General features: G+C 38.6%; 1 protein-coding gene and 1 pseudogene across 10 annotated transcripts in view; both read left to right on the top strand.

Annotated features, from left to right (window-relative positions):
* REV1 (REV1 DNA directed polymerase) overlaps window positions 1-22,607 on the top strand; it is an 84,352-nt gene that overhangs the window by 11,456 nt on the left and 50,289 nt on the right. For 6 of the 10 annotated variants that reach the window (XM_032255438.1, XM_032255450.1, XM_032255449.1 and 3 more), the window contains exons 2-3: window positions 11,506-11,569; window positions 13,267-13,393. The exons of 1 other annotated variant lie outside the window; for it this stretch is intronic. In XM_032255438.1, the coding sequence (XP_032111329.1) occupies window positions 11,516-11,569; window positions 13,267-13,393 (181 nt within the window). In that variant the 5' untranslated portion in view covers window positions 11,506-11,515. Of the gene's footprint in view, window positions 1-10,466; window positions 11,570-13,266; window positions 13,394-22,607 lie in introns of those variants that run through there. 3 more of the 10 variants (XM_032255442.1, XM_032255439.1, XM_032255444.1) reach the window with 2 other exon arrangements.
* On the top strand, window positions 1,146-1,570 carry LOC116534777 (annotated as a pseudogene).

Raw genomic sequence — 22,607 nt, 5'->3', positions numbered from 1 at the left:
ATTTTTTTGAGCCCGAGACTCAGTGTCGTCCAGGCTGGAGTGCAGTGGTGCGATCTCAGCAAAATGCAACCTGTCTCCTGGGTTCAAGTGATCCTCCTGCCTCTGCCTTCTGGGACTACAGATGTGCACCACCACACTTGCCTAATTTTTGTATTTTTATAAAGATGGAGTTTTGCCATGTTGGCTAGGCTTATCTCTAACTTCTGACCTTAGGTGATCCACCTGCCTCGGCCTCCCAAAGTCTTGGGATTACAGGCATGAGCCACCATGCCTGGCCTCCTTGGTACTTTATTAAAACAGTGTCCCTACTTCTTTCCCTTTTTATGGAAATCTGTAATTTAAGGGAACAAAAACAATAGTCATTCTTGAAGAAAGCCCCCTTCAGTTTGTGTTAAAGATGATTTTTGTTAAATCAAGCATCTTTTTTTGGTAGTTCTGAATAACAAAAAGAATGAGAGAGAAAACTGCTGTATTGAATTGTTTGGGATAGACACTTTCCCTTTAGTCAGATCAGCCTCAAACTGGGACATTACAAATACTTGTTATATTCAGGTTTAATATATCCAGATACTTTTTATAGTACATCTTAATTGTCTGTCTATTTCTGTGTAGGTATTGAATCAAAATCATTAAAATACTCAAATGTACTTACACATTAGTGTACAGGCTAAGCTGCTGTAATGGAGACTTCAGAATACAATGGCACAAACAATATTGAAGTTTATCTTTCTCCTATAATAATCCAAAGGTAGACAGGCAGTCTGTAGTGGGTGAGCACCTCAGTATTTTAGATCATTCAGAGTTCCATATTTCTTCTGTTTGCTTAACCATTCCATAGGGCATTGTCACTATTCTCATGGTTCAAGCTGGGTTACCTCACAACTGCGTTCCAGAAAAAGAAGTAAACAGCTTTCTTTAGGAATGTGGCTCATATTTTGTACACATCCTCTGCTCATACCCATTGGTCAGAACCTAGTCACATGGCCACCCCTGATTTTTAGAGGAGCCTGGGAAATGTGGTCTCTGGTTGCCCACTCTGCTTCCTGCTAAGAAGAGTGGGAGAGGTGTTCCATTACTAAAAATAAGAAAGAAGAGGGGTCCTTCCGGTGGGGTGACATTCAGCCGGCTGTTCAGGGCGATGAACTTTCCATCCCAGAACCATGGCCCAATTTATCTGTAACCTTGCGGAGAAGACCCCGGCGCTGGTGAACGCTGTGACTTACCCGAAGCCTCAGTTGGCCACATTTTGGTACTACGCCAAGGTTGAGCTGATTCCTTCCATCCCGGCTGAGATCCCTAGAGCTATTCAGAGCCTGAAAGAAATAGTCAATAGTGCCCAGACCGGTAGCTTCAAACAAGTCACAGTTAAGGAAGCTGTGCTGAATGGTTTGGTGGCCACTGAGGTGTTGATGTGGTTTTATGTCAGAGAGATCATAGGCAAGCGTGGCATCATTGGCTATGATGTTTGAAGACCAATCTTTAACATCTGGTTATATTTGATTTATTATTTGAGTGTTGTTGGACCACGTGTGATCAGACTGCTATCTGAATAAAATAAGATGTGTTAAAAGAATGAATACTGGAGGACAGTGCCATTTTACCATTGCGGAGTTGGGAATCCCAAGACCACCCTCACTTATGAGACTAACTGCAAGTTTGGGGATCCACACCATTTTTAGGTTCAATAATTGGCTAGAAGGGTTTACAGAACTGAAAGGGCTTTTACATATGGTTGGATTTATTACAGTGAAAATATACAGAATAAAATCAGCCCCTGTGTACATGGGGCACACAGAATAGTTCCATGCGTGAAACTTCCAGATACCCTTTGCCAGCGGAGTTGTGGACGGTGCCAACTTCTGGCACTGATATGTGACAGTACTCATGGAGATTGCCAATTAGGGAAGTTCACCCAACCCTTGGTGAGCAGCATTTGTACTGGGGCTTGGTCACTTAGATATGATTGACTTTTGGCTTGGTTGACCTTTAGTTTTCAGTCCTTCCGGAGGTTGATAATGCGTAGCTCAAAGCCCTCACCATAAATCACAGTGTTAGACTATCTGGAGTGGCTCAAATCCCCCAGGTAAACAAAAGCATTTAATAGGGTGGACATTCTAAGGGCTTAGAGGCTACCTTCCAGTCTTGTCTTGGATCATGTGAAGTAGGGAAAAAAGAAGATTACTTCCCAGGAACCAAGGGCAAAGAGCAGACCTCTGTTTGGGTTAGGATCTGTACTACACAGCCACCTCGGTGAATAGGCACAGCTTGTTGTTTTTTGGAAAGCATAGAAAAAGTTACATAAAGTTGTATAATATGTATGCTTTTGTTGAAAGATTTTAAAAACTAGATAGATGTATAGAATCATACACATTTTATTTATGTTTTTAAGTTGGAGTCTTGCTCTGTTGTCCAGGCTGGAGTGCAGTGGCATGATCTTGGCTCACTGCAACCTCTGCCTCCCGGGCTCAAGTATAGAATTACATACATTTAAAAAATTGCAAAAGACTCTAGAATTTGCCAGGTCCAACTCTTTCCACATACGGAGGAAGTAAAATGTGACTTCCTTATCAGTTCAGAGAATCAGCAAGAAAGTTCATGCTGGCTTTGGTCTCTACTTTTATTTCTTTTCTGAAATGGAGTCTCTGTTGCCCAGACTGGAATGCAGTGGCACAATCTTGGCTCATTGAGACGTCTGCCTACCAGGTTCAAGCAATTCTCATGCCTCAGCCTCCCTAGTAGCTGGGATTACAGGTGCCTGCCACCATGCCCGGTTGATTTTTGTATTTTTAGTAGAGACAGGGTTTCACCATATTGGCCAGGCTGGTCTCAAACTCCTGACCTCAAGTGACCCACCTGCCTCAGCCTCCCAAAGTGCTGGGATTACAGGCATCAGCTACTGTGCCCAATCTCTACTTCTTATTAATATGGACTAGTTAGGGTCTAGATGGAGGTTATTTGTGGGACCTATTTTCTTCTTTAGTCTTGTTACATATATGGCTTTTTTGTGATCCAGATAGGTACTAGATGCCCTAATAAAGAAGCATCTGTTTTGTTGAATTGTGTTAGGTTACTGCAGTTCAGTAGGATTGTTCTTCTTAGCAGTTCATATTGATACTATTATTTTTCCATTGATGATTTGGGAACATAAGTTTGTAGAAGATAAGTATGATTATATACCACAAACCAGCAGTGCAGCCTTACAGAACTTTAAAGCTTCTCTACCCTAGAAGGCAACTCTGTGCAAAATAAATAGTACTTGGCTGACCTACTCTATAGATAAATGGTAGATGTAAACGGGCCTTGGAAAACTAAAGACGCTTCGGAAATGAAAGATATTACTCATAATATGTTTAAATGTAAAGAAATTAAATTTGAATGTTAAAAATTAAAGGAACACTAAAAGGAAAGAAATATAAAGTGTCAGTTAATAGGTGAATTTGTTAGGTGGTGGGAATGTGGGTAATTTTTTCCTCCTCTTTTCTGTTTTCTGTATTTTCCAGTTTTCTGCAGTAAACACGAATTGCTTTTATAAATAGCACAAGAAAATCTATTTTTGAAAAGGAACGTTTAGCAGGATTGTATACAGTACTGTACTTAGCATTACAAAGCAGTGTGCTTGAGACCAGCCTGACCAATGTGGTGAAACCCCTGTCTCTAAAAATACAAAAAAAAATCAGCCGGGCATGGTGGCAAGCGCCTGTAAACCTAGCTACTTGGGAGGCTGAGGCAGGAGAACTGCTCTGTTATTCCCTTATCACAAGTCAGTGATAATGGATTAATAGAGAATGTCCCAAGAAAAGATGGAAAGATCGTATTGACTTCAAGAAAAGGCTTACGTACCAAAGGCTATATTTTTTTTCTGTGGAGGGTGCTGTATGCCACTTTTATACATTGAAGTTCTTTAAATTCTGTGTTTGTCAAGATTGTATCTCATCTGGTACAGGAATTGTTTTATTGTAGCAGAAAACAATTAGTAACAGGAAAATGTTTTAGTGTGCTGAAGGTGTAAAAACCACACATAAAGTGGCAAAAATGGGTTCTATTAGATTAGGAATAAAGCCTCATGTAAATACTTGGACTTGGATATTTTTAAAAGATATCTTAAATACATGAAAGATACACAGCTCTATTCTTAGAATGTGAACTGTTGCCTTGGTTTAGAATCAGTCACTAAAAGCAAGTGCAGACTGATTATAGCTGGTATTTATACTTCTGGGAAATTGCGCCCTTCACCTAGGTGTATGAATTTTTTTGTTGTTGTTGAGACAGTCTCGCTCTGTTGCCCAGGCTGGAGTGCAGTGGCACCATCTTGGCTTGCTGTAACTTCTGTCTCCTGGGTTCAAGCAGTTCTCCTGCCTCAGCCTCCCGAGTCGCTGGGTTTACAGGTACTTGCCACCACGCCTGGCTAATTTTTTTTGTATTTTTAGAGGCAGGATTTCACCGTGTTGGTCAGGCTTGTCTCAAATTCCTGACTTCAGATGGTCTGCCCAACTTAGCCTCCCAAACCTGCTGAGATTACAGGTGTGAGCCGCTGCTCCCGGCCTTTTGTTTTGTGTTATATGCCTTTTGTTCTGTGTTATATACCGTGTGGAGAGTCCTTTCACGATCAAAACCTGACCGTAGTTTGTGGGATATGCATGTCTGTAGTGCCCTTACAACTTAGTCTGTTCGAGAACTGTAGCCTTAGAAAATTATGGTCTTTAAGGTTGAATCAAAACAATATCCACAAACAGCTGTATTTTTGTATCTAAATGTTACATAAAAAGCTGTTTGTCTTGTGTTAAGACTTTTACCGTTAAAGGACAGAATAAGAGCACATTGGAGTAGACCGTTACCAAACTTTTTTAGGGCATGTGTGCTAGCTAGTACTTTATGTACTTAGTCACTCATAAGGGCAATACCTGATTCTTGTAATGGCCTCCCACTGCCCCCAATTCAAAGTTAAAAAAAACAACAACTCCAAAACACCCAGATACTGCTGTCCAGATTTCTTGGAGTAGCCTCTTTCCCAGCTTTGCACCCCACCTGAAGATCCTGTTACTCCCTGTTACTGCAGCTTGCCGGTCTCTCTGATCCCAGCTGTTACGAGTGTTTCCAGCTTCAGAAGTACTTTTTTTTTTTTTTTTTTAACAAAAAGCTTTTTCTCCTTAATTTTGGTAAGATATATATAAAAGTTTACCATTTTAATTGTTTTTAAGTGTACAGTTCAGTAGCATTAAGTACATTCACATTGTTGTACAACCATCATCACCATTCATATCCAGAACTGTTTCACTTTGCCTGAGACTCTGCTTGTTAAACAGTAGCTCCACCGGCAACCACTATTTTGTTTTCTGTCTCTGAATTTAACTACTTTAAATACAGTAGGTGTATTTAGGTAGAATCATACTGTATTTGTCCTTTTGTGAATGCCTTATTTCAATTACCATAATGCCTTCAAGGTTTGTGCAAGTTGTAGCATGCTTTGGAATTTCCTTCTTTTTAAGACTGAAGAGTATTTTGTTGTATGCATATGCCACATTTTGTTTACCCATTCATCTGTGGTTGGACCTTGGGTTGCTTCCATCTTTTGGGTATTGTGAATAATGCTTATTAGTAGATAGTATATAAATAAATATCTCTTTGTGTCCCAGCTTTCAGCTTCTTTGGGTATATACTCACAAGTGGAATTAACATGATAATTTCTGATTTTTTGAGTAACTGCCCTACTGTTTTCTATGTCAGCTGCGCCGTTTTGTATTCCCACTAACAGTGCACAGGGGGCCCAATTTCTTCCCATTCTTATCAACATTTTTTTTTTAATAGTAGCTATTCCGATGGGTGTGAGGTAGTATCTCATTGTGGTTTCTATTTGCATTTCCATAGTGATTAATGACACTGAACATTTTGTGTATGTGTACTTAATTGACCATTTGTCTATCTTTAGAGAAGTGCCTGTTCAGAGCCTTTGTTTATCTCTTAATTGGATTGTGTGTTTATTGTTACTGTTTATGGTAAGAGTTCTTTATATTGCTATGAACCCCTTATCAGATATATGATTTGCAGATATTTTCTCCCATTCTGTGAATTGCCTTTTCACCCTCTTTTGCCCTGTGAGTCACAGAAGTTTTAAATTTTGATGTCCAGTTTGTCTGTTTTTTCTTTTACTACTCAGATTTTCCCCAAGAAGTCATTGCAAAATCCAGTGTCATGAAGCTTTTATTTATGTTTTCTCCTTAGAGTTTGATAGTATTATCTCTTTTATTTATGTCTTTAATATATTTTGAGCTTTTATTTTTTTTTTTTTTGAGACGGAGTTTCGCTCTTGTTACCCAGGCTGGAGTGCAATGGCACGATCTCGGCTCACCGCAACCTCCGCCTCCTGGGTTCAGGCAATTCTCCTGCCTCAGCCTCCTGAGTAGCTGGGATTACAGGCACGCACCACCATGCCCAGCTAATTTTTTGTATTTTTAGTAGAGACGGGGTTTCACCATGTTGACCAGGATGGTCTCGATCTCTTGACCTCGTGATCCACCCGCCTCGGCCTCCCAAAGTGCTGGGATTACAGGCCTGAGCCACCGCGCCCGGCCATTTTGAGCTTTTAATATGGCATGAGGTAAAGGTCCAACTTCTTTGGCATGTGATATCCAGTTTTTCTATCACCATTTGTTGAAAAGATTGTCCTTTTCTCATTGAATGGTCATGAAGAAGTTCTTTTTTTTTGGGTGGGGGTGAAGAAGTTCATACCTTAAGCCAGTTATTAACCAGTTCCTTAGTTGTCAATAAATGCCGTAGCCAAGGATTGACAGCTAAGTAAGATAAAGAGGCACTGAAAACACAGAGGTGTTGAGCAGAGATAAGGCAGGATGCTAAAGGTAAACTTTGTTTTAACCTTGCCTAGAGATGGGGTGGTCACAGGCTGCTTTCTTTGCGCTTGTGTCACATTCATGAATTATGTTATTCTACTATAATGTGCACATTCATTCATTGGATATTCTTTGCATGTCATTCTTACTACATTCAGCAAATATTTCTTAAATAGCTATTACATGAAGATGGGATAAACCTATACATTTATATACGACTGTAGTAATAAGACTAAGAGTCACTCTAAATCGCTTTCATTATTAGTTAATAATCAACAGACTTTAGAGTTACAGATATGTAACCATCAGATTAACACTGATGAGTATGTATTTGAACATTTTGTGGATGTGTAGTGGGAGTTTTGCTAGTGTGTGTTGAACTGTTTAGAACCTTGTAATGTTAGTAATTCTTTTGTAAATAGATGAAATATCATTTTTACATGAAAATGAATATTCCTGGTGATAAACATCATTCTGTTGGGTAGATAGTAAAATTCACCAATAACTATAGTAAAGAAAGCATAATGATGTTTAGGAGGAACTGATTGTAGTATGCTCCAGCAAAAGATAAATGTTACAAAAAATGCATGCATAAATAATCTTGTTGTATCTTTAAATAAGCACGTCCTTAATGAGACCCTTCATAGAGATTGAACATCCCTGTTGAGAGAATGGAGTCAGGAAGTCTTTTGTGTAGGTATTGAGGATCCCTGGGCTCCTCATCGACACAGCTGCTCTCCCATTTGCCTTAAACTTAACTGACTAGTGGTTATTGCATGTTAGCACTGGGGACTGGGCGTGGCCGCACTGAAAGCCTGTAATTTAGTTGGTCTTTATAATTTGATTACTTGAGTTTTAGCTTATAGGTGAGATTTAGCTTGTGAACCTTTCAGGGGTTGGGAAATTTCCACGTGACTCTCTTGTAGAATCACATGAAAACAGAAAAGAGCCAAGAAATTTTGTACTTAGTTTTTAGTTCATTACTCTCTATTATCAGTCTTTTTCAAGTAGTTGTGTGTATTCTTCAAGAATAATCTTGTTCAGACCCTAAATCTAAAACTTTTGGGGGGGAAAAAAGCATGGCTGCTAAAATTGAAGGTGGGTTTAGAGAATGGAACCTTGCTTGCTTGCTGTTTTTACCCCCAGCTCTCTTCTCTCTACCACATCCACCCTTCATCCAGTCATGGCCCCACAAAGATTCTACGGTAAAACTTTCTTGTTTTATAGGTGAAGAAATGTTAGGCTAAGTGCTGTTGGACTCACTCCTAATTATATTGCTAGGCAGTTGTAGAACTGGGATTTGAGCCCATATCATTTATCACTGAATCTATTAGTCTACTGTTTTCATTATTTTGTAGACCATGGATAACTAATGTAAAATAACTATGTTCCCTATGTTATAGTTTTCAAAGGGTTTCCAAGTAGTTTCATTTGATTTTCACTCTGTGAACTGGCAGAGTAGATTACTGTAACAGTAGCTAATGTATATTGAAGGTGTGCCCTAAATGTTAAGGATAAGAGTACCTTTGCAGTCATGTTTCGCCCTTCATCCATTTTTAAACTAAATTTTTGAAACACAGTAATTGGCTGCTCTGTTATTGTTGCTGGATAAGGAGAGATTGGCAGGTTATTTTAGGTTGTCAGTCACAGTTTCAGAAACTGTTATCACTTTCCTCAAGGTCCTCAAGTTCTGTGGAATTAGATTGGGAGCCTGGTCTGCAAGAGTTTCTCTGAAAACTAGAAGGCAATTTTTGTTTACAAGTCTGGCTTGATAATTGGATGGTTTGTCAATACAGGGCAGTCACTTCTTAGTGAGTAGGTTTAGTCAAGAGGACACATTGTAATTCAGGAGGTTGCTTGGAACAGGATAAAAATAGAGTGTGTGTTATTTCTGAAGGCTATTTCTGTCAAGTAGTGGTATCCTGATTAAATGCCCTCCTCTGTTCTAGGGAAAGTTCTATTTAAAGAAGGAAATCAGTTATCTAGAGTGGAGAACTTTTCCCTGGATATGATTACAGAGACATTGGCAGAGTCTTTTTTTTTTTAAAGATCTTTGCTAATTAGCAGAAACAGCCACCACACTGGCTAGTTTTTTGTATTTTTAGTAGAGACGGGGGTTTCACCATGTTGGCCAGACTGGTCTCGAACTCCTGACCTCAGGTGATCCACCTGCCTTGGCCTCCCAAAGTGCTGGGATTACACGTGTGAGCTACCTCGCCCAACCCACGATCACCTTAATCTGTTTTCAGAGATTGAAATAATATAAGGCAGAATACAGTTTCTGCAAAGTTTGGTCTACTTCCAATTTCTTGTTACTTGTAGGGTTCTAATACCAATTGTGGCAGTCTATATCCTTGAAAGACCCTTGGACTCTACTTTTTCTTTCCTAGCACTGTTTGTCAGGAACTTTGTCGAGTCTTTCAGCCACTCTTCTAGGATTGCCAAATGTTCTGAGAGGGAAAAATTGTCCGGTTTGGGGAGGAGGGGTGAGGTGGCAGATCTCTGAACACTTTTGTCCTCTTTGGAATGTTGGCCAGTAATTTTTGACTATTTGATTTCTGGATCAATAGGAGTTTGTTGTTCATGAATCAAGTTATTGGAAATGACGAAACAAATTTTTAGTCCTTCATTCTTTCCTTTTCCTTTTCAAGTTTTAAACATTTGTCTGGAATAGTTTTGTTATTTTGGAGTTGAGGGGAAGAACCTTTAATACCTGGGATTTTTAATATTTTTTATTACTACTGTGTTTCATGCTTTTATCCTCATTAAACTCACAGCATTAAGGAATTTTCTTCCTGGCCTCATGCAGTAGGTATACAATAGACGTTAAACAATTGGAGCTCTTAAATGATTGGGCCACCATTTAGTATGAAATATACTTTTTTATTTAACAGTTTAATAGTTGCATTTAATTATAGTATGTGTTTTTAAGTGTGTAGTGGCCAGAACTCCTAAACTCTTTACTTGTTAGAGTAGGTGTATGGATTCAGTTTATATGTAGTCCAGATCTGTGTGTTAACATGTCTCCTAGATTTCCTTTAAGGGCTAAAGCCTGCTGGGACTGGACAAAGTGAGCCTCCTGAAAAGAGAAGAAATTCTTACAGAACATACGGCAGTTCTGGACTTGATAATGAGCACATTGGGGTATTCATGCTTCTACCTTTATGAAACTTAAAAAAAAAAAAAAACACCTCTCCTCAGGGTTAATAATCATTTTGCCACCTTTTCTCAGAGCACTTTGCACATGCCCCTAAAACAGTTACATTTATCTTGTCTTTCTGTTGGGACTTAACTTTTTGACAATATTTCTGCATATCTTTTAAGGGTAGACAATAAAAATTTATAATTACTGTAAATGTCAGCAAAGAAAAATTAAATTCTGCAGCATACTAAGAACAAAAATATTCATGAGAAAGTATCTGCTGGCTGTGCTGGGTGGCTCATGCCTGTAATCCCAGCACTTTGGGAGGTGGAGACAGGTGGATCACATGAGGTTAGGAGTTCAAAACCAGCCTGGCCAACATGACAAAACCCCGTCTAGCCAGGCATGGTGGTGGGCACCTGTAATCCCAACTACTTGGGAGGCTGAAGCAGGAGAATCACTGGAACTTGGGAGGCAGAGGTTGCTGTGAGTTGAGATCACGCTGGCGATGGAGCAAAACTCTTGTCTCAAAAAAGAAGAGAAAATATCTGTTAATGTGTGTGGGGTAAAGTGTCATGGTTTAAGGTATTGTTAAAGTAAAAATTTCTCATAGATCATATCAGAGCTGATTTGACTTGGATAATATATAAGGCTTCATATGGTAACCATTTGATATAAATGTATATAGTTACTAGAAGAAAATTTTCCGTGTGTATCTGACAAAAAGAAAAAAGAAGAAAATTATCTAAATAGAAGTTATATTAATTTTGGTAAGGATAAGTGTAGTCATATCCCAAAACGTAGCCATTTGTATTAGAATATTTTGATTTTACAAGGGGCTTTGTTTAGCCTCTTTTGATTTATGAATTGTATTTTGTATTTTGCTAGCCACTAAGCCAGCTGCCACTTAATTTGAGCCATCATTTGGTCATCTGGTGGTTTTGTAGTAAAGTATGCGTTGCCTTAAGGAGTATGACAGATTTACTGTTATAGTTTATTATCAATGATAATCTGTTCTGCATTATTTTTAATTGACATCTTATAAGACTTTTGCAGAATATGTGGATCACACTATGACTGAACTCTTAAGTGTCCAGTATGTAACAGGAAAGACAGAGTTTAAGAGGCACATTATAGGACAACTCATGAAGGGAAATGTTTTGTTTGATTATCTTACGCTAATGGTAACAAGAAAAGTAAGCAGTTGGATTTGGTGATGTTTTATGTAAGTGAGTGTTAGGACTGATGCTTAGGAATGCATGAAGTCCTTTTCTATTGAGTTTTAAATTTAACAGTTACAATTTAAAAATACCTGTAGTGTTTATACACAAATTTCACTTGTAAAGCTGGAGAACGGAGAACTTTAGAAAAAGTTTACTTAGTATTGTATTCTTGACTTTTGTCAGTTGGACATTCGAATATATTTTAATTTCTCATTTTCTTGATATTGGAATAAAATGTCAATTAGGAATACATTATGTTTTTAAATTGACATATTCTTTTTCCTCCCCAATACAGAAGCTCCACCATGAGACGAGGTGGATGGAGGAAGCGAGCTGAAAATGATGGCTGGGAAAAATGGGTGTGTTTTAAAAGAGTAAAAATAATTATATTGAACTGTCTAGATACTTTTCATTCTTCTTTTAGTTTATAATGTGGTTTAAGTTGTTTTCTAAATTGTGAATTACTTTAGGCACCAGATCTTTGAGTTTTCACTATGTATGGAAAGCCTTAATGATGTTTATAAACTTATCCCCTAAACTTTACTCTTAGGATTTTTATTACCATCAAATAGATTGATTAGATCCAGAATTTAGCCACTGGAGCATTCATTGTATTCTTACCCATGTGTAGGGAGGACTGCACTGGTTTATCCAGTTGCCTCATTTTTACCTGAAGTAATTCTTTTTTTTTTGAGATGAAGTTTTGCTCTGTCACTAGGCTGGAGTGCAGTGACATGATCTCGGCTCACTGCAACCTCTGCCTCCCGGGTTCACTCGATTCTCCTGCCTCAGCCTCCTGAGTAGCTGGGATTACAGGCGCGTGCCACTACAATTTTAATATTTTTAGTAGAGATGGGATTTGACCATGTTGGCCAGGATGGTGTCAATCTGTTGACCTTGTGATCTGCCCCCCTCTGACTCCCAAAGTCCTGGGATTGCAGGTGTGAGCCACTGTGCCCAGTCTGAAGTAATTCATCTTAAGCTCTCTGTATATGGAAGACAGTGGAAGCCAGTCTAAAATATGCTCTGAGGCCGGGTGCAGTGGCTCACACCTATAATCCCAGAACTTTGGGAGGCTGAGGCGGGCAGATCACCTGAGGTCAGGGATTTGAGACCAGCCTGGCCAACATGGTAAAACCCTGTCTCTACTAAAATTACAAAAATTAGCTGGGCGTGGTGATGGGTGCCTGTAATCCCAACTACTTGGGAAGCTGAGGCAGGAGAATCACTTGAACCTGAGGCAGGAGAATCACTTGAACCTGAGAGGTGGACTTTGCAGTGAGCTGAGATCACATCACTGCCCTCCAGCCTTGGAGACAAGAGTAAGACTCCATCTCTAAATAAATAAATAAAATAAAATACGCTTTGAGACCACTTGTCAAATTTCTAATTGGTTTAAACTTTGGTGTAACTTGCTCAATTATGTACATAGGAACAACATTTTGTGGTATTACTATTATTGACTTAGCTTTTTTCTTTAAAAGTAACTTTTATAATTGTAATGTAATAAAATTACTAAAGCTTGATGGAAAATTCTTCCTTGACCTACCTGTTTTATTTATTTGTCAAAATTTTTTTTTTCTTTTTTGAGATGGAGTCTTGCTCTGTCATCCAGGCTGGAATGTAGTGGTGCAGTCTTGGCTCACTGCAACCTCCATCTCACGAGTTCAATCATTTCTGACTCAGCCTTCCAAGTAGCTGGGATTACAGGCCTCTGCCACCGTGCCCGGCTAATTTTTGTATTTTTAGTAGAGATGGGGTTTCACCATGTTGACCAGGCTGGTCTTGAACTCCTAACCTCAGGTGATCCACATGTCTCGGCCTCCCACTGTGCAGGGATTACAAGTGTGAGCCACTGCGCCTGGCCCAACCTACCTGTTTTATTTATTACCTTGTCTTTATGGTTTGTGTTTATGAGGTCATCATTATGTTCTGGTCACTGGCACAGAATAAGATCTGTTCTTTAGTTTTTAAAATATAAATTTCTTTTTTCAAAAACAAAGGAGGTAGAGAAAATGTAACTTTTGTGATTGGTTTACCTTTTCTTTAATTCTAGGGTGGGTATATGGCTGCCAAGGTCCAGAAATTGGAGGAACAGTTTCGCTCAGATGCTGCTATGCAGAAGGATGGGAGTTCATCTACAATTTTTAGTGGAGTTGCCATCTATGTTAATGGATATACAGGTTGAGTACTTTTTACTTTTTAGGTACCTATTTTGGCATGTATTTTTATTAGGATTGAGCATGATTTGTTTTAAAATTCAATTTTTACTCATTTATCATAGATAAAATCATTGTAAGATGATAAAAAACAGATCATCTGCTTAGATACTTCTTTGTCCTTTCCATGCTACTTTAACCTGCCATTGTCTTTAACTTTTATCAAAGATGTAGTTTCAAAAAGTCACATGAGGTTTAATATGAAAAACGGTAATCCTCTTGCTTACACAGCTAACTGGGAAATTACTGCACATGGGTAGTAGGACTTGTAAACTGTGAGCTTCACTGTCCGTCCATTTCATTGGTGAATCTCTAGATGTAGTTATCCATAGGTCCTTTAGGGTGGGGTGGGGTGGTGTGTGGGTGTGTCAGTGTCATATTTCCTAGAGAAGAATCTTGCTCCCTTGTCTAGAGAAGAGTGTAAACTGCCAGCATTTGGGTCGCTAAGCAGGGAAGGAAAGGACCCGAATTTTCACCGTTTAGGAAATAAAATTTCACTTAGTCTCTCCATTCATTTTTTCATTCCTACCTCTTCCCCACCAGCTGTGCCTATTGTCATTGAGTCCGGTCTCTGGAAGGGGTAGGGTTGTCTTTATTCTTGGTGAAGGAGGAAATAAATCTGGAATTCTTATTTGCCTGTTGCACAGTTTCAATGATGAATTTATTCACATGTCCGCTTTTTGAAGGTGCCAGTGCCTTTATTTCATGACTTTCTTTGTTTTACCGGCAACAAGCAGCTTCTTTCTGAGCTTCCATATGGCCACCTTCACTTTTATCTTTCTCTGAACTGTAAAGTCAGTTAGTGCTTGTCAGTTATCAGGTTCTGCCTACATTTTTCACTTTATTTTCTTGGAGATTCTTTGCCTTATTTTCATTTCATTGTATATTTTGAAGTGAGTGGCTCTAAATATTTGTGTCAGTCTATTACATCCTGTCCCGCTCTCAGCTGGCTGATACCTGCTATCTTTCAGGTCTCCATACCTCACTTCCCCTTTATAGTTTGACTGTCTTCATACTGATGTAGGTGACTTCTTGCGCTCTTCTGGAGCTATGGCTACCTGAATGAATTTGCATCTTACAGTTCTTTAGACCTTTCCATAGTTGTCTGTTTACTGGACAAGAACAAGAGCTACATTTTCATCAATGTATCTTTGGTGCCTCTACAGTGACTGGACACAGTCATTCAGGACATATTTCTTGAATTGGAGTCAAGTATTAATTAACTGGTATATTTATCTGTTAGTAAGAGGAGGGTGGTTGCTTGTAATGAAGTGTTTTATTAGGCATCATTGATGATGAGTTTGGTGTAAGGACATCATCTCAAAATAAATGCTGGTACCGCATTGGGAAGTTCACATGCAGAAAACTTGTTAACGTTTCTACTTAGGTAATCCTGACAAATTCAAGCTCTGTGGACTTTCCTGAGATGCATTATGAAAAATTTAAAATGTTAGTGAAAACAGATAGGCATTGGTTCTTATATTAGCCAGTCGTGGAAGTCTCTAGTTCAAGAGAGGACCCTTGTTCATGTAAGAGGAAGAAAAAGAGATTCTTTGTGTGAGGGAGGAAAAATGAATATTACAGTAATCACTTTCTTGATTGAGAATCTGAAATTTTAATTCTGCTTTTATCATTAATTTTTGTGTGACTATAAGACATTTTCTGTTCGTATCTATTCTGTCCTTTAGGATAGGGATGATAATATTTTTGCTGTTTTTACTAAGATTTTATTATAACTGTACAAATAAAGTTCTATTTTGCTGAATTTCACAGAGACATCCAAACTGGTGCTATAAAATAACCTTATTTTTAGAAAAATTCAGTTTTAGTATCATACTTACAGCTTTACATGTAAAATAGCATTAACAATTAGCAAGTAAAGAACACTTTAGATACAATAAGACAAGTAGGTGGTGCAGTTTTGATTTTGATTTAAAAAAAAAAAAAAAAGCTTTATTTCACAGTTTTGAGGCATACTGGCCAGCTATTTTGTAGAATGCCTCTCTATATTTTTTTATTGTATTATCTTTCTTCTCCATTAGCATGTAAGCGCCAAAGTTACAGACTTTGTCAGTTTTTTCATTGCTGTTGTGAAAGTTCTCAGGCCAGGCATGGTGGCTTATGTCTGTAATCCCAGCACTTTGGGAGGCCAAGGCAGGCGGATCACAGGGTTAAGAGATTGAGACCATCCTGACAAATATGGTGAAAACCTGTCTCTACTAAAAATAACAACCATTAGCTAGATATGGTGGTACGTGCCCGTAGTTCCACCTACTTGGGAGGGTGAGACAGGAGAATTGCTTGAACCCGGGATGTGGAGGTTGCAGTTAGCCGAGATTGCGCACTGCACTCCAGCCTGGTGACAGAGGGAGACTCCATCTCAAAAAAAAAGTTCTCTGAAAAGGAATATGGAGGAAAGAGACTTCATTCCAGTGAGCAGTTTGCAAACCTGGGAGTTGCAGCCTTCACTGTAAAAGAAGGTATGGTCCCTTCTTTTACAGTGAATTCTTAATGCTTCTCACAGACTTTAATAATCCGGGTCTGTCATCTGAGCCTCTCTTTTATGGTCCCATTCTTTCCAAACCAATTAACATTGAACTTGAACTTGGAGAGAAGACCCTCCTATCTACTGATGGTTCACCTGTCAACCTATTCTTCCCTGTACCTGGCTCCAAAAATGTTTTTTGCTTGTTAAGATGGACTTCTTTGCCTTCTCTCCTTTTTGTCTGTTTGATTTGTTTGTTTTGAGATAGGGTCTCCCTCTGGCACCCAGTGCAGTGGCACTGTCACGGCTCACTGCAGCTTTGACCTCCCAGGTTCAAGCCATCCTCTCTCCTCAGCCTTTCACGTAGCTAGGACATCAAGTGTGTATCACCATGCCTAGCTAATTTTTTAATTTTTTGTAGAGATGAGGTCTTGCCATGTTTCCCAGGCTGATCTCAAACTCCTGGGCTCAAGCGATTCTTCTGCCTCAGCCTCTAAAAGTGTCCAGTTACAGGTATGAGCCACCACTCCTGGCCCATCCATTTATTAAATTAAAACTTTTTTTAGATAATTGTAGATTCACATGCAGTTGTATGAAATAGCACATAGTGATATTGTGAACCCTTTACACAATTTCCCAAAATGGTGGCATCTAATAAACTAGCAAATAATGTCACAACTAGGAAATTTATATTGATACAGTTAATATACAGAATATTTCCACAGGACAAAGATCTTTCATGTTACTTTTTATAGCCACACCCACTTCTGTTCTCCACCTTTTCTTAACTTCTGGCAACTACTAATCTGGTCTCCATTTTTATAATTTTGTCATTTCAAGAATGTTATATAAATAAAACATACAGGATGGCTTTTTTCACTGAACATAAATTCTCTGTCAGTTCATCAAAATTGTTTCCTTTTTATTGCTCAGTTATATTTCATAGTGTGGATGTACCAGTTTGTTAACCTTTCACCCGTTAGGAACATCTGAGTTATTTCTTGGTTTTGGCTATGAACATTTGTGCATGAGTTTTTGTAAGAGTATAAGAGTACAGTTGTTGGTTCAGGTAACAGTTACATCTTTAGTTTTGTAGGAAACTGCCAAAAAAGTGGTTGTACTATTTTATGTTCCCTGTAGCCTTGTATGAGATCACCTTTCTCCTTGCCAGCATTTAGTGGTATTCATTTTATCCATTTCAGTAGATGTGTTGTATCTCTTTGTAGTTTTAATTTGCATTTGCCTGGTGGCTAGTAATGTTGAACATCAATTCATGTGTTTATTTCCCATCTTTACATCACCATTGGTGCAATGTTTTTTCATGTTTTTGCCCATTTTCTAATTCGATTTAGTTTTTTTTTTACTATTTAGTTTTGAGATTTCTTTATATATTCTAGATACTACTCCTTTGTCATAAAAGTGGTTTGCATATATTTTCCCCAGTCTATAGTTTTTCAGCCTCTTGAAATGATCTTTTGCAGAGCAAACATTTTTATTTTGATGAGATCTGATATATTGATCTTTCCTTTTATGTATTGTGTTTGCAAGTCTAAGAACTTGCTTTGTTGCTAGATCCCAAAGATTTTCTACATTTTTTCCTAAAAATTTAATAGTTTTACATTTAAGTTCTTGTTTCATTTTGAGGTTTTAAAATTGGCTTGTTTTTTGTTTGCGTGTGGATTTCCAGTTGCTCTAGCACAGTCAATTGGGGATGTTTGGGTGGATCTGTTTCTGGGTTCTCTGTTCTGTTCCCTTGATGTTTGTGTCTATTCCTTTACCAGTACCACACTATATCAAATGTTGTACCTATGTGGTAAGCCTTGATATCAGGTAGAGTCATTGCTTTCACTTGTTTCTTCTTTGTCAAGGTAGTTTCAGCTATTCTAGGCCCTATGCCCCTCTCTCTCTCTCTTTTTTTTTTTTTTTTTTTTTTTTGAGACAAAGTCTCCTTATCTTGCCAGGCTGGAGTGCAGTGGCGTAATCTCAGCTCACTGCAACCTCCTCCGGGGTTCAATTGACTCTCCTGCCTCAGCCTTTCAAGTAGCTGGAACTACAGGTGCACATCATCACGCCCAGCTAATTTTTTTATTTTTAGTAGAGACAGGGTTTCACCGTGTTGGCCAGGATGGTCTCAATCTCTTGACCTTGTGATCCACCTGCCTCGGCCTCCCAAAGTGCTGGAATTATAGGCATGAGTCACAGCGCACAGCGCTTCGTCTTTTTTTTTTTTTTTTTTTTTTTTTTTTTGAGTCGGTCTTGCTCTGTCATTCAGGCTGGAGTATAGTGGTGGCATGATCTCAGCTCACTGCGCTTTCTGCCTCCTGGGCTCATGCAATTTTTGTGCCCCAGCTACCCAAGTAGCTGGGATTACGTGCGCATGCTATGGCGCACGGCTATTTTTTTTTTTTCTTTTTTGTATGTTTAGTAGAGATGGGGTTTTGCCATGTTGGCTAGGCTGGTCTTGAACTCCTGACCTCAGGTGATTTGCCTGCCTCTGCCTCCAAAGTGCTGGGATTACAGGTGTGAGCCACCGCAACTGACCTATATAAATATTAAAATAAATCATTTATCTAGAAAATCCCTTGCAGGGATTTTGATAGGAATTGCATTAAACCTGAAGATCAGTTTGGGGAGAATTGATGCCTTTACTATGTTGAATTTTCTAGTTTAGAGACCTTACATCCCATTTTATTTTACTTTAGTTGATTGAACAAATATATTTTGGTTGCTGCTTGTAGGTTAGGAACTGTGTTTCAAAAGAGATAGCAGTTGATGGAGAATGTGGATTTTGTGATGAAAAAGTAATCTCTAGGCCTTAGACATGAAAAGAGAAAGGTGAGTGGCACCACAGAAGAGAGGAAACAATTGCCTTTGGGAGTGGGAGTGAACACTTCATAAAGCAATTGACATTTATAGCTTGGTTTTAGATAGACAGGCATTTTCCACATTAAAATGGGGAAAGACTTTCTAGTCTTAATTCTAACCTACATTTTCAACCTCATGTTCTCAAGTTTTGGTCAACAAGATTACTTTGATAGTCTAGACTTGTCTTTTTACTTTACAGTTCTGTGTTTCTGTTTGTTCTTTCGCCTCTGATGAAAAACTCCTTCTCTCCTCACTTCTGTGAATTATATTCATTCATTAAGATCCAGATAAAATTAGTTTGCCTCCTTCCCTGTTTAAGCAAGTTCATAGTATTGTTACATATGTATACATACCTATATATGTATGTATATTTCATAACATTATTACTAGGAACCTTTATTTTGACACCTGGGTTTTGTCTTACGTTGTTAGGTCTTATTTCTGTATTAAGTTCTTTAGAGCTAAGAAGCCTGTTTTATATGTAGTAATCCCTGGCCAAACATGGATTAGAGATAACACCTCAGGGCCTTAAATTTGCTGTTCCTTCTGCTTCCTCAGGTCTTCATCATTCAGATCTACATTCAAATGTTACTTTTTACGGACTTTTCCTGACTTTGCAAAATAGGTGTACTTTGTCCTCCAGTTGCTCTCTAACCCCTTATCCAACTTTATTTCTCTTCATTGCATTTATTTGCACCTGAACTGGTATTACTTGTATGGCTTATTTCTGTCTCCTCAGTGTAATATAAGTGCTACCGGGGGCACAGACTTGAGTCTTGTTCGTTGCCATATCTCCAGTGCCTAGAACCTTGCCTGGCACATTGTAGATGCTCAATACATATTAGTTGAGTGAATAAATAAAAGGGTTTTGTGTTTGTACATCAGAATGTTAAAATATTTTCATTCAGATGCTAAGTCAAGTCAGTCTTAAGGAATGGACCACATTCCAGGCCTGAATTGTAATCTCTGGAGATAGGCTCTGGGCATGTTTATTTTTTGTGAAAGCTTCCAGGGAAGTCAGTGCTTCAGACCTTTGGACAGTGGTTACACTCTAGTGGTATGAGATTGGAACAGTTCACATGGAAATAGGTGTTCAGATTATTTTCTACCCTTTAGTATGTGGGTAAAAGACCAGGTCTAGTGATTTTGGCACTGCTGAAGTTTGTGAAAAGGCAGGTGGAGGTAGGCGGACAAATACATTAGCACAATTCACAAAATAAAACAAGGGAATATGCAAGTATAACAGACATATTTCAAGTGATAGGGATTTGTTTGAAAGCTGACATCTTACATTGATGTTTTCTGAACATACAAATGTGATTTAGTAGAAGATTCTCTTTAATGTTGACAAGTCTAATTTTTTGGAAATAAATGCCTCCCAGATATTATTTTGTGTGAATATATAATATCTCTCCTTCCATTTCCTGTGGGGCTCTGATCTTATAGATCAGAGATGGAAGAAATGAACCTCTGACATAGGAGAGGACTTACTGTACTAATTTATGCTACCTCCTGTAATTTTGCTAGTACTTGATGTGAAATTTGCACCTAGTTGTTACTCAAAAATGTGTTACCTAAGCATTTGAAACTTTTCTTCAGTTTCTGTTTGGTTGAGTGTTAAGTGGCTTTTAGTTGATTGTGGTGACTTTGTTGGTAAGTCTGAGGTAGTTAGGGGTGAGAGGAGTCAAGAGAGTAAGTATCACTGTTGCAGAAACTGACGGATAGGAGTGCAAAGATAGAAGGGTGTGCACAGTAATTTTTCTCTAGTTCCTCATCAATATTTTCTAACTCATAGGATTGTGAAACTCGAATGAAATAATGAAGGTCTTGCCATGGTTGGGACCAAAGGAGGTATAAGCAGCCATTCACCCCACTTCTTTCTGATTTATATAGCACAGCCAACATTTAATCAGGTTCTTTGGATATGCAGGATGAAATTGTACGTATAGTAAATGTTTTCTCAATTGAGATCTAACTAGGAAAGCTTTTGTGCAATATTTAAAAGTTTTGTTTATAGAATTTGTTTTAACCAGATGAGCAAAACTTTTTATAAGCTGTGCCTACAGACATGCAAATGGTCTTCATGTGGCTATTTTGATGTTATGTGGTGGCATTTGCTGTTGTGAGTTTTACTTGTAGAGCTTTAGGCCTAAATGTGGGCTAAATTGTGGTCCTTGTATGGTGTATGCCATTTACTTTTACTGTGCTTTCAGTTGTTACTTACTATGTCTGGTTTTACTTAAACCTCAAATTTAGTTGCATATAGAATGTTCTGCAAAATAAAACTAATAGTAGAGTATTGTAGAACTTTACTTATTTATTTATTTGCGATAAGGTCTTGCTCTGTGCAGTGGACTGGTAATAGCTCACTGCAGCCTCAAACTCCTGAGCTCAAGGGATCTTCCTGCCTCAGCCTCCTGAGTAACTGGGACTAGAGGTGTGTGCTACCATACCTGGCTAATTTTTGAATTTTTTTTTTTTAAGACAGGATCTTGGTGTGTTCCCAAGGCTGGTCTCAAACTCTGGCCTCAAGTGAACCTCCTGCCTCAGCCTCCCAAACCTTTCAAATTAGAAGCATAAGTCAAGAGGTCAAGGTTACAATTAGCTATGACAGAGCCATTGCACTCCAGCCTGGGTGACAGAACCAGACCCTGTCTCTAAAAAATTAAAACGAAAAGAACAATGAGGAGAAAAGCACTCACTCTGACATTTCAAAACAGTGACATCGGTTGTAAAAATTTGGAGGATAGAATTTCCCTGAATCTAGTTTTGTTTTGTTTTGATTTTTTATTTTCTGTTCTTATTCTTTGCCAATACATCAAGGACAGTCTTGAAAGAATATATACTGAAGGGTGAGCAACAAGAGAAGGATTTGTAGAAGGGATTATGAATTACAAAATTGAATGTTTTGTGTGAATAGAGAGCAGCCTTAGTTCTAGAGCTCTTTCTTGCTTCCTGGTTTGGGATAAGAGATGGTAAAAATAATACTGATAATATTGTTAAGAGCTGACACATAATTCTTACTATATGCAAGACACTTTTCTCAGTAATTTATCATTTTTAGCTCTTAATTCCCACAAAAGTCCTCTGAGACACTATTATTATCCCCAGTTTACATATGAGAAAACAGTTTCTAAGAAGTTAAATGACTTGCCTGAAATCCACATAAGTAGCAGGTGATGGAGCTAGGATTTGAACTTAGTCATTCTTGTTTTGGGATCCGTCCTCTTAATACATTACATGGCCTCTCTAATTTGTGAATGAGTGAGTAAGTGTTTTGAGATTTAAAGTATTGATGCCACTTATACTCCACTTTTTTTGGAGGATGGATTCTAGGCAGGAGTCTGTGATGCATTGGGAATGTTAATGAATTTAGCAAATACCCGCTGAACACCTGCTTTGTGACAGGGATATGAAAGTGCTTGATAGGCAAGGTTCCTGACCTCAAAGAGCATATGTTCCAGCAGGGAATCAGACAATAAACAAGTAAACAGGCTGGACTTGGTGGCTTTTGCCTGTAGTCCCAGCACTTTGGGAGGCCGAGGAGGGCGGATCACCTGGGGTCAGGAGTTGGAGACCAGCCTGACCAACATGGAGAAACGCTGTCTTTACTAAAAATACAAAATTAGCCGGACGTGGTGGTGCATGCCTGTAATCCCAGCTACTCGGGAGGCTGAGGCAGGAGAATTGCTTGAACCCAGGAGGCGGAGATTACGGTAAGCCGAGATCGCACCATTGCACTCCAGTCTGGGCAACAAGAGTGAAACTCCATCTAAAACAAAAACAAAAAACAAGTAAACAAACTGACATGGTAATTTCAGATTATCA

This window comes from Sapajus apella, unplaced genomic scaffold (genome assembly GCF_009761245.1).
Source record: "Sapajus apella isolate SASKATOON/1434 unplaced genomic scaffold, GSC_monkey_1.0 scaffold89, whole genome shotgun sequence".
NCBI lineage: Eukaryota > Metazoa > Chordata > Mammalia > Primates > Cebidae > Sapajus > Sapajus apella.
Note: the sequence above shows the minus strand (reverse complement) of the source record. Positions and strands in the feature narration are given on the sequence as shown.